Source organism: Pistacia vera, unplaced genomic scaffold, assembly GCF_008641045.1.
Source record: "Pistacia vera cultivar Batoury unplaced genomic scaffold, PisVer_v2 Contig566, whole genome shotgun sequence".
Lineage (NCBI taxonomy): Eukaryota > Viridiplantae > Streptophyta > Magnoliopsida > Sapindales > Anacardiaceae > Pistacia > Pistacia vera.
In genome coordinates, this window is record NW_022196408.1 from 1,138,697 (window position 1) to 1,150,094 (window position 11,398).

The 11,398-nt window shown below is 34.9% G+C and overlaps 3 protein-coding genes across 3 annotated transcripts; 1 reads left to right on the forward strand and 2 right to left on the reverse strand.

Annotated features, from left to right (window-relative positions):
• Nucleotides 1-174: 174 nt before the first annotated feature.
• On the reverse strand, nt 175-1,008 carry LOC116108556 (dolichyl-diphosphooligosaccharide--protein glycosyltransferase subunit STT3A-like). Its single transcript, XM_031394794.1, has 3 exons — nt 767-1,008; nt 353-415; nt 175-258 (listed from the first exon to the last, which is right to left on the reverse strand). Exons 1-3 carry the CDS (start codon nt 881-883, stop codon nt 199-201), a joined length of 240 nt encoding a protein of 79 aa, XP_031250654.1. The 5' UTR covers nt 884-1,008; the 3' UTR covers nt 175-198.
• Nucleotides 1,009-3,792: 2,784 nt separating this feature from the next.
• LOC116108543 (SNW/SKI-interacting protein A) lies at nt 3,793-6,430 on the forward strand. Its single transcript, XM_031394781.1, has 2 exons — nt 3,793-3,937; nt 4,342-6,430. Exon 2 carries the CDS (start codon nt 4,401-4,403, stop codon nt 6,210-6,212), a length of 1,812 nt encoding a protein of 603 aa, XP_031250641.1. The 5' UTR covers nt 3,793-3,937; nt 4,342-4,400; the 3' UTR covers nt 6,213-6,430.
• A 1,611-nt stretch (nt 6,431-8,041) lies between these two features.
• Nucleotides 8,042-11,293, reverse strand: LOC116108552 (protein phosphatase 1 regulatory inhibitor subunit PPP1R7 homolog). Its single transcript, XM_031394790.1, has 7 exons — nt 10,913-11,293; nt 10,591-10,821; nt 10,336-10,482; nt 9,889-10,031; nt 9,685-9,799; nt 8,382-8,535; nt 8,042-8,296 (listed from the first exon to the last, which is right to left on the reverse strand). Exons 1-6 carry the CDS (start codon nt 11,198-11,200, stop codon nt 8,455-8,457), a joined length of 1,005 nt encoding a protein of 334 aa, XP_031250650.1. The 5' UTR covers nt 11,201-11,293; the 3' UTR covers nt 8,042-8,296; nt 8,382-8,454.
• Between the last annotated feature and the right edge of the window lie 105 nt (nt 11,294-11,398).

The following is an 11,398-nucleotide window of genomic DNA, read 5'->3' on the forward strand; positions in this document are numbered from 1 at the left end:
ATGAACTGCGTGGCATGCCACGTGGCTTGTTGTGAATTGTACAGACAATTTCACTTTGAAGTTTAAAGACAGTATAGGATTTGTGTTCTTTCATTTGAATTTTGTTTATTATTTAATAAATTCAATTTCCACATTTAGNGATTTAAAGGCCAACTAATACAAAGTAAATAGGAACTCGACAGGATAAATTAGTTGCACTTACCAGGTTCTATCATCAAACCAATTCCAAAAATCATATATCCCATTCTTTGTAAGAAACTGAAACCAGAAACATTCCCGTCCTTCATCCTCTATATAAATATCCTCTATATAAATACCATAAAACGGAAAAAATTAAGAGAGAAAATAGAACCTGAGTGACCCTGTAATTGAAGTAAGGATCAAACTCGTGAATGACACTCTCATACTTTATAACCTGTAAATCAATCGAAAAACCATGAGACTAAAATGCCACTACAGTGAAACAGAATAAGTCTAATGTAATTCACAAAACAAATCGCTCTGAAATGTTGTCAATTAATGCAACAACAAACTATATATAAAAATGTTCAAAAATTGAAATTCTAAAAATAACGAGTTTTTTTGAATAAATTCTGTTCTTTTCCTCCGGTTCTAGTCAATACGATGAGGCGACTTTGGACAGATTTTAATCAAAATGATGAATTTCCCATAACACGTCAATTTCTGCCTAACTCTTTTCGTCTACATCGCAAGCATTCAGACGGTGAATGTCGGATCTATAAAATTGAATGACTAGGTATCTTACAGAGAAGAGGCGGATCGAGAAAGCAAGAACTCCTATCAAAAGTAGGATGAAGAATGAGAGAACATTTCCAAAAGCGTTTCGCAAGGTGGTTTCGCTAGCCTTATCAACGGCCGCCATTGACGGCCAAATCGATCACTGATTTCAGTTAAGAGTTTGAGATAAATATTAAGAGAGACTGTATGCGTAGAGAGTGGTTTTTGTTTTTGTAGCTGTAGGTCTTGAGTATGAGAAGACTTTGTAACGAGGGAGAAGATTTGCGGGAATTAAGAAATGACGATAGTAGGTATTTAAATTAATCATATGACAACAATGTCCTCCTTGGTTCTACTTCTACGTGGCTGAATGCTTCTTCAATTTGATGCGAAAAAGCATGCGATTGGTTATGGACTGCGTGGCATGCCACGTGGCTTGTCGTGAATTGTACAGACAATTTCACTTTGAAGTTTAAGACCGTAAAAACCAAATCCTTTAAGATTTGTGTTCTTTCATTTGAATTTTGTTTATTATTTAATAAATTCAATTTCCACATTTAGCTATATGCAACTTGTTTTCCATTTAGCATCTTGTTATACATTTTTTAGATATATAACCTAATATTTTTAATAAAACATGAAATTTTTATCTTACACTAAATTGAAAGGCCACGTTTTTTCCAACTTTTGTAACCGATTCTTCAAGTATCGAATACCATTATTATTATTATATTATTTTTATAATTATGAGTGTTTGAGTCAGTTTACATATATCTTACTTGATCCATTTAAACCTTAGAATTACGGGTCTGATAAGAGCTATAATAACCTCCCTTATTAGCAATGGTGGAGGAACTTTAACTTATAACCTCTTGAGTAATACATCCAAATGTTTATATCGAATGAGTGTCATTATTTTTTTAAACTCAAATTGTTTACATGCTAAAAATATATTTAAGATGTTTATTTGAAACATATGCTTTTACTTTTTTTTTTCTTTTTAACCAAGATTAAATTTTGGTGTTTACTGGGATCGTATGGAATTAAAATTGCAGGCCCACTATTATCAAGAAAATTAGTTATAGACTTGCAATTATATCTATGAACTATGCTATGCGTGCTTGACTTAAGTTTATGGCATTAAATTTTAGTAATTAATAAGTGTAATTCAATGATTCAAAGTGGTTTAGATGACATAAAAAAATAATCATCTTCTTGCTTTATTTTTCTAAAATCATTATTTACAAAAGATTAATAGTTTTAATAGATCCTCCAAATTTAATTTGACATAAAGTAATCACAATTTAGGGATTAAACAAAATCAACCACATTTCTAAACCCTAAATTATATTAATTAATAGATATATTTTGTTTGACATAAATACTCCGTTTTGTAATTCTCTTTCTTTATTGCAACTTTCAAAATCTCTCCCATTACTCACAATTTACATAGCATGAGTTTACATGAAATCTTTGGTTTGTCTTATTTGAATGACATATAAAACTTTTCTCAAATTTTTGTAATTTCAACAGAATAACAACACATAACAAAGAAGAGCCTAACATAGTCATTATTTCAAACAAGAAGCATAAAAATATTAAAAATATTAATAAAATAGTATTTTGGAAGTAGGCGGGGTTTATTTCCAGAAATACCATTTTATTTATATTTTTAAAATATTTATGGGTTCGTTTGTTTTATTATTTCATATCCTATTCCCAAAATACTTGTTTGTTTAATTATTTAGGAAATGTTATTATATCTTTTTAATTACTTTTAAACCCCTTAAGTTTATTAATTTAATTAAACACCCATAGAAACAAAATTTAAAAATTAACAAAGACACCCCCACCCACCCATAGTTGCCAGATTCTGTTGCTGGAATCTATCACAACGGCTTAGAAACGATCGAAACTGGTCGATAATTCGTCGATCTGGCTGTCAGCGATGGCCAAAGATATAGCCGTCGTTGTCGGTCAATGACGACCAAGATTAACGGTCAGATCTGGCCTTTTGCGGCTGTCGACGGCCATAGTGACGTAAGACCGGCCAGATCTGACTGATCTACGTCGTAACGCCATTTTCCAGCCAGATTCCGATATTGGTGGCCGGAATTTGGCACTGTAGGTAGGTGGGGGTTTTTTTGTTATTTTACAAAAAATTTATATATTGGGGTGTTTAGTTAAATTAGCAAACCTATGGGTTTTTTTTTTTTTTTTTTGTTAATTTTTAAATTTGACCTCATAATACTCACCTATTCAACTATCCAATATTATTCTCAAAATCTTATCCAAAATAACAAACCAAACGGACCCTATACTTCTTGTTTTAAATGAAATGTTTAGAGATGTAATTCATTTACACATGTTTTTACTTCAAAAATTGTAAGAATAATAGTAAAGAAATTTGAATTTATCCAACTAACTTATAATTTTTTGGAGAAGTGTGGAGAAAGAAAAAACTAATGAAAAATTAAAAAGGAAATAACAAAGCAAAGAATTTAGTAATACCATGATTTTGATCAAACTCTTTGATTGCATAAATTTCGTCTCCATCATTTGAAAAATAGAACTAGGTTTATTGAATTAGGGTTTATATTTGAAAGAGGAAATAAAATTTTTAGAAGTCTTAGTAATTTTATTAAGGGATACAATTATATTTTAAAAAATAATACTAATTAGGGTCTAAAGAGATACAATATGGGGTTAACAGCATCACACTTTAAAAATATAAGAGATTAAAAGGAAAAAAGAAGAGAGAAAGGGAGTGAAAGATTGACTTTCATAGAAGAGTAATTTTGGATTATAATAATTGTTGATTAATATAATTTGAAGATTAAAATTCTGAATTTACCTTTTTAACCCATTTATTTTTTTATTAATTTAATTAATATCTCTCGTAGGTAGAAAAACTAAACCAAACCAATGTATTTTTGTTCACCCCCAAAGCCCATATAAAAATTTGAGGCCTTTGATATTCATTATGCGGATAGGGCCCAAAACACCACCCGAACCCTGCTAGAACCCGGAGACCCGCTGTTTTCGCTGGCCGCCTCTTCGTACGCCACTATATAATTAAAAACCTTTCAGGATGTTTGTTCATTTTCTAAATAATCTCCTGATTCATCCACATCATACCATCAATCTCCTGAATTCCATCTTTAATTCGAGCAAACATCGTTCGCCACTGCTATTAAAGGTTAACTTTACTTTTTGAGTTCCCCCTGATATGGGTTTTTGATTTAGGGTTAGGGTTTTTACTTTATTCCTTTCTCCTTATTTAATCCGATTAAATTAGGCTATCGGTGTGTTATTAGCTGCAATTTTATTTCTTTTTGCTGATAATTTAGGCATCAGTAGGTTTGTTGATTTTGTCCGTCGTGTATATGGATCTGTGTATGAATTCAACTTCGAAAGCGGGGATCTTGTAGAATACCTTTGTATACGAACATACTATAATTTTATTTGATTTTATATTTTAATTTTTGTTTGTGAGATTAAAATTATTTACACTTATATTGTTGTTTGATTGAGCTTTCCCTGTACGTAGATCTGTGTAGAGTTGTTTTCATTCAGTGTGTTTGTGTTGGGCTGCTTTTGCAGGTGTGGTATACCTTAGTTTTATCTGTGCTTGATTAGCTATTTGAGTACATCTGTTGAACATGGCGATGTTGAAGGATATATTACCCCCTGTGAAACAAAATAATCCCACGTTTTATGACCATTCTAGTGATCCATGGTTTAAGAATAGATATAGTTCTGCTGAGGAGGAAAGATCTCATGAGATAAAACTCAAACCTGTACCTCCCTACCTGAAGCGTCAAGGTTTTGTTCCGCGAAAGATTGAGGATTTTGGTGATGGGGGTGCGTTTCCGGAGATTCATATAGCTCAGTACCCTCTTGACATGGGTAGAAATAGAGCTGCTAAGCCTGGGTCAAAGATTCTACCTGTGACTGTTGATGCTCATGGTAATGTAGCCTATGATGCAGTTGTTAAGCTAAATGAGAATGCCAAGAAAATTGTTTACTCACAACATAAAGATATTGTTCCGAAGATTTTGAGAAATGAGGAAGACAGTGAAGATGAGGATGAGGAGGTGCAGCGGGAGATTGATGAAATTACACAGGAAACTAAAGCTGCTCTTGAAAAGATTGTGAATGTGAAGTTGAGTGCAGCACAGCCCAAGAATGTACCTCAACAGTCATCTGAATCAAAGTATATTAAGTACAAGCCATCACAGCAGTCAGTGGCCTTTAATTCTGGTGCTAAGGAGAGGATTATTAGAATGGTTGAGAAGCCTGTAGATCCACTTGAGCCACCAAAGTTTAAGCACAAGCGGGTTCCAAAGGCCTCTGGTTCTCCCCCTGTACCAGTCATGCACTCCCCACCTCGGCCTGTAACCGTAAAAGATCAACAAGATTGGAAGATCCCACCTTGTATATCAAATTGGAAGAACCCAAAGGGGTATACAATCCCCCTCGATAAGCGACTTGCAGCTGATGGAAGAGGTCTTCAAGAAGTTCAGATTAATGACAACTTTGCTAAACTATCAGAGGCTCTCTATGTTGCTGAGCAAAAGGCTAGAGAAGCTGTTGCAATGAGATCAAAGGTGCAGAAGGAGATGCTTATGAAGGAGAAGGAAAGGAAAGAGCAGGAACTGAGGGCCTTGGCTCAGAAAGCACGGTCAGAGAGGACTGGGGCAGCACCCCCAGCATCCATTTCAATCCCATCTGAGAAGAACGCAATGGATACTGATGATATGGGAGGGGAGTATGAGCGTGTGAGAGAAAAAGAAAGGGATATGCCAAAAGAGACAAGGGAAGAAAGGGAGCAGCGATTACAGAGAGAGAAAATTCGTGAGGAAAGACGTCGAGAGAGGGAGAGGGAGAGAAGGTTGGAGGCCAAGGATGCTGCCATGGGAAAGAAGAGTAAGATTACTAGAGACAGAGATCGTGATGTTAGTGAGAAAGTTGCTCTTGGTATGGCCTCTGCCGGAGCAGCAAGAGGAGGTGAGGTTATGTATGATCAAAGACTGTTCAACCAGGAGAAAGGAATGGACTCTGGTTTTGCCACTGACGATCAGTACAATGTGTATGACAAGGGCTTGTTTACTGCTCAGCCTACACTTTCAACCCTGTATAGGCCAAAGAAAGATGCTGATGCTGAAATGTATGGAAATGCGGATGACCAGTTAGAGAAGATTATGAAAACTGATCGCTTTAAAGCCGATAAGGGTTTTGCAGGCGGCTCTGAGAGGTCTGCTCCAAGAGACAGGCCGGTTGAATTTGAAAAGGAAGCTGAAGAAGCTGATCCATTCGGTCTGGATCAGTTCTTGACAGAGGTGAAGAAGGGGAAGAAAACTATGGACAAAGTTGGTAGTGGAGGGACACTTAGAGCTAGTGCTGGATCTTCAATGCGAGATGATTATGGAGGTTCTAGTAGAACTCGCATAGGGTTTGAAAGGGGCCGCTAAGCTGTTAAATATCCTCATTTACTATTCTGTATTTTATTTTAATCTTTGGGATACTTAAATTTCCTCCAAGTAACTTTTCCTTTTGTTGCTTTCTTTGTACTACATCAAGGTTTTCTATGTGATGCCATTTCTGAGCATATAATGAACTTGAGAAAAATATTTTGTGTCAAATGATTAAAGTAGTTATTAGAGAGATGCAGTGATTTTGAGATGGATCAGACGTCGAGAAAAAAGAATGCCAATATGTTTTTGAGTGTATGGTAGACTTTAGATCCTAGATTTTGTAGGCATATATGCAGTTATGATTTCTGTAGATTCTGAAATCATTGTATTAGATCATGCAAGTGTTGCTTTGTAGTCTGCGTCGCTGCTTGCTATGTGTTTGGAGTTGCTTGCTGTTTTCAGTCCTGGAGTAGTCCAGTTACGCATTTCGATTTGAGGTATGTTGTCTTTCTCAACCTTTCTTTTTGTTTGAAGACTCGGGTTTGTTAAAAGTGATTTTTTTTCTTTTAAAGAGAAATTAATGAAAGGAAACCGGGACTAGAAGAGCCACTGTGGTGTGACATTTCCGGTCAGGTACCTCTGGTATCAAATTGATGGCTTCTTAAAATAGTGATGTGTATCCACTTGACTAATGTAATTCATAATTCGGTTAATCTGACTTCCAAGTCATTCCAGGTCTAGTCTGTTTTTCAGGGAATTAAAATCGATCGGCAACTCCAATGCCGTACACCACATGGGAGGTATTTGTGCTTCCAGTAATATTAATCTAATTCCCATGTTTGATTTACAAGTTTATTGCCAGAATATTTAAAGAGTAATGTTAGATCTAGGGGTGTTCAAGGTTCGGTTTCAATTCAAAGAAAATAAAAAATTGAATTTTTGGTTCGATTACCGTTTTGAGAGAATATTTATCCGGTTAATTGAAATCGGTTTATTATAAAAAATATTAAAAGTTAAAATAAAAAATAAAAAATGTGTAGTTTATTATAAAAATGTTAAATATTAAATTAAAACAGGGGTTCCCTTAATTGATTTGGGAAAATTCCTAAACCGAAAAACCGCTTCGGTTCAGGAAAATTCTTAAATTGAAAAACTGGTTCAGTTCATAAAATCAATTAACCGGTTTTGAACACCCCTAATTAGGTCTACAACTTTCTCTCACAATCCTAACATGATAACTCGTAATTAGTCAACTTTCAATTGGACAGATGAGACTCATAACGATACCTAATTACAAGCTGTCATTAAATTGTGAATCTAGCATTATTAATATTTAAATAAACAAAATTGGATAGATGTGGCATATATACTTTAGGCATAATTGTTGGAATTGCCATAATCAGAAACATTTATGTATATCATTTATGTCCATAGCATGTTGCGGCAATCCCCTAGAACTCCCAAGTCCCATATCACTTGTATATTAACTTTCATCTCTTATCGTGTGTCATTTGAACACTATGACGTGCAACGTCGTTTTGTCAACGCACATCACATGTTCAATTGATGCATCAACCAAAGTTTCTCTAGTGTTTTTCAGAATACCAGCTTAGATAAAGATATTATCAGGATGACGTGAGATTTAGCATCAGTAAACTAAGAGGTATGTACATCAGTTACGCAAGTTAAAGATTTGGCTTGGCTCTTGCGATATTATTAACAAAAGCAACCCAGTGAAGACTAAAATTGATCTGGTAAGGTTCAAACACACTGATCAACTTCAGAGAGATTTTTCTTCAATTCCCCCAGCCTCAATAGCTAAGTACATTTATCCAAATTGGCTAACATCACATAGATATATAAATCCCTACTTTTACAAGAGATGCTGACAAAATTACTTAAAACTTGAAAGGATAGGTACTTCAAAATTCTTCAATAATTAACAATTAAGGGAAATAGCATGAAATAAATAATCAAGACTCAAACCACCAGAAACAATTGCAAAAAGCAAACTAAAATGGCTCAAAATTTAGGACAAGTGCAATTGTCCACTACTAGCAATGCAAAATATCTTGCATCAACATTGTCCTTCTAAAACTAGTTGTTCTGGCTCCCAAGTAATCTCATGAACAACAAACTGCCTGCAATCAGATCAGTCAATAAACAAGACTCTGAAGGTTGCCATACAGAAACTGAACAAGAGTCAATTCAGTCAGGATTTATTACCTGCATCAAGATTGTAATTTCTGAGGCTTTTGACGACCAAAAAGCAAAAGAGAACCCAAGGCCACTTTGACTTCTAAGCAAATAGATAAGAATCAATCTGCTGGATTTTTGGAAAAATTTGTTTCAGAGCAGCAGAATAATTTGAAGATTTTGCCTGCAATGAAAGAAAAACAAAAAAAGAGGTGATGAAAGGGCAATTGTTATAGTATACTAAAATAATTAATGCATTCATCAAATGACCAAAAGCACATGGACGAATAAAAGGCAATTTTATTAAATCAATTAGATTACCATGGCCCATTATCGTGTATTAATCAAATAAATACATAGAAGAGATTTTACAATCACCTCAAACACATAACTACATTTTACAATCATGTGCAATACATTCAGACAAGTCAAGAAAAGAAAATCATGTTGCATAATTCTTTTCCCTTCCATTGACATTAACATACAGTATCAGTTTTAATGCAAATAACAGAAGAGAAAAATTTCCTCTCAGCTGGCCTTTATGCATGCCATAAAAATGACTATCAAGAAAACAAATAACATTGCGAGAAGATTTAAACTCATTTGAGTATCTCCAAATATATCCCGGTATATATAATTCAGAATAAAATGCAACTATAAGAATCGTATGAAAAGAAAACAGTTACAAACATACAGCGTCCACAGAGATGTTCACACCCATGAAACATAAAACTTTGTGGAGGAAACAAAATGTATTTATTAAAAATAGGTTTTGCCGGTAAGTTCTTTCACAATACTAACCTAAAGGTAACATCAATCAGTGATGACTTACGCCTCTAATTCAAATCCCATTAGCAAAGTAAACCAAGAAACTCAAGAGTCAAAAAAGTGAATTTCAAAGATGAGAAACACATAATCATGAATGAAAAAGAAAAGAAGAAGGAATGCCATCCTCCCACTAGCATTTGCTAGGATATATCATGATTTTTGTAAAATGATGGACAATGGAGTGTGCAATGGGGAAAAAACAGAAGTAAACTAACAAGATGCACTTTAATATAAAATAAACGTAGGGTGTAGACCAGAATGCTGACAAAGCCAGCAGGCAGAGTCAGAGTCAGTAGAACAGAAGATATGGACCCTTATAGAGCTCATTTATGGAGAAGATTGGGATATAAGCAATTACTATATGAATAAACATAAGAATCAGACACAAAATAACAAACAAATTAACATATATAAACAATCAAGAGTTGTATGCAGTAGCTATCTATGCATGTACAACGGATGAGACTCTAAACAATTGGACTATATAAGTTGTTGATAATAATACACAGGGATTGTTCTCAAGGTAAATAGTGGCAAGGGTCTCTGTTGAACCAGCAACAGCCTCAGCAATGCTTTCAAGTGATTCTATTTGGTTGTCGTTAAGCCACAGGTCTTCTAACCTGCAAGCATAGTTCCCACCAAAAGATGACAACAATAATAAGACGAGTCCACATGGTACCCAATATGTAGAAGAAAGGAATAGACATACCGAGTTAGATTTTGAACGTCATCTATTGATGTTAGCTTATTTGACGATATGTCCAACACATGAAGGTTTACTAATGTCGATAATCCTTCCATTTTTGCGATGCCATTATGGCTTAGATATAGCTCTTCTAGAGCAACACAATCCTACACATTAAAAATAAAAGTAATAAAAATGATTATTTTATTTCAATGAAATGCAACACAACATTTTAAGCTTGCCTGGCTTCCAAAAAACACAATTTTTTTTCTTTTTTAATATTTCTAAAACTTCCACTATCCTCCTTAGGATTTCACCCAAATTCTAAATTCATTACTAATCTCGGTAGTCAGAAAACTTGCAAATCATAATAGCTAAGAGTATTCCCAAGGTCTTGATTGAAATCAAAAGTCTTAACCACTCAACCCAAGCTTGGAGTTCCAAACAAGGCAGTTATTACCAATTACCTACCTCAAAACCTTTCATTGAAGTTAAACGGTTACTCTGCAAGCTAATCTTCTTTATGCATTTTAGTCCACACAGGTTCACTACTTTGATACGATTCCGTCCAAGCCACAGCTCCTGTAAGTTTGACAGATTTTGCAAATTCTCCATTACCTACAAAACACAAGTAGCGACCAAAGAAATCAACACAATGCTTCATATGCCCCATTGATATCCTAATCATCATTGTGACACAATTAGTGAGTGAGAGATAACTCTAACCCGTAATCTATTGGAACCAAGTTCAAGAATCTGCAAATCATGGAAGTGGTCAATCTCCTCAATCTTAGAAACTTCATTTTTTGACACATAGAGTTCCCTGAGCGTGTTGGAGATCTTTGACAATCCATTTAAAGAAGTGATCTCATTAAAAGAGACATCAAAGATTAAAAGCCCCTTGAATATGCCGACTTCAGGTATTTTCATTAGTTTATTATCCCTCAGTACCAGCTCCTGTAATCAAAACACAAAAAACAGCTTCTAAGTCGTTTATCTAATATCCAATATTTTCCAAGCAACCAAACAACCGTTTAGGAATGAATACCTCGAGGCCAGATAACGCAACCCAGTTACAGATTGGCTCGACACCAGCATCGTCGAAGAGGTTTTGGCGTAGAGAGAGCTTTTTGAGGTTCGAAAGATGCGAAATTCTTGGGTCCAAGCTCGATAATCTATTTGCAGTCAGGTCCAACTCGGTTAAACTTGCAGGTAGCTCGACTGAGTTGAGATCGTGGAGCTGGAAGCTGGTCAGATCAAGAACCGTACTTGATAAGTCAATCTCCACCGTCTGGTCGAGATTTTCGTCCGATGATGCTTGGTTTTTGTCTTCCATTGGTCGATTGTTTGAGAACTTTTTCGTTAAAGGAGAAAGAAGCGTAGGAATACTTGTGAGATGAATTGTGGTTTAAGGTTTTCAGAAATTTCGCAAAAGGACAGGTGTGGGGCGTAGCTTATGTGGGCTTCGCTATACCTTTATAAAGCCCAAGCAATCGAAATAAAGAGGGCAAGTGATTTTTGGTCTATTTAAATC

Excerpts from the sequence above, each read along its gene's own strand:
- LOC116108552 (XM_031394790.1), bottom strand. The coding sequence starts at position 11,200 with ATGGAAGACAAAAACCAAGCATCATCGGACGAAAATCTCGACCAGACG. Across the intron at positions 10,822-10,912 it reads TTGCGTTATCTGGCCTCGAG|GAGCTGGTACTGAGGGATAA; the intron begins GTATTCATTCCT and ends TTTTGATTACAG. Across the intron at positions 8,536-9,684 it reads ACCTTGAGAACAATCCCTGT|GCAAAATCTTCAAATTATTC; the intron begins GTATTATTATCA and ends CTTTCATTGCAG.
- LOC116108543 (XM_031394781.1), top strand. The coding sequence starts at position 4,401 with ATGGCGATGTTGAAGGATATATTACCCCCTGTGAAACAAAATAATCCC.
- LOC116108556 (XM_031394794.1), bottom strand. The coding sequence starts at position 883 with ATGGCGGCCGTTGATAAGGCTAGCGAAACCACCTTGCGAAACGCTTTT. Across the intron at positions 416-766 it reads TCTCGATCCGCCTCTTCTCT|GTTATAAAGTATGAGAGTGT; the intron begins GTAAGATACCTA and ends ATTGATTTACAG. Across the intron at positions 259-352 it reads TCAATTACAGGGTCACTCAG|TTTCTTACAAAGAATGGGAT; the intron begins GTTCTATTTTCT and ends TTCTGGTTTCAG.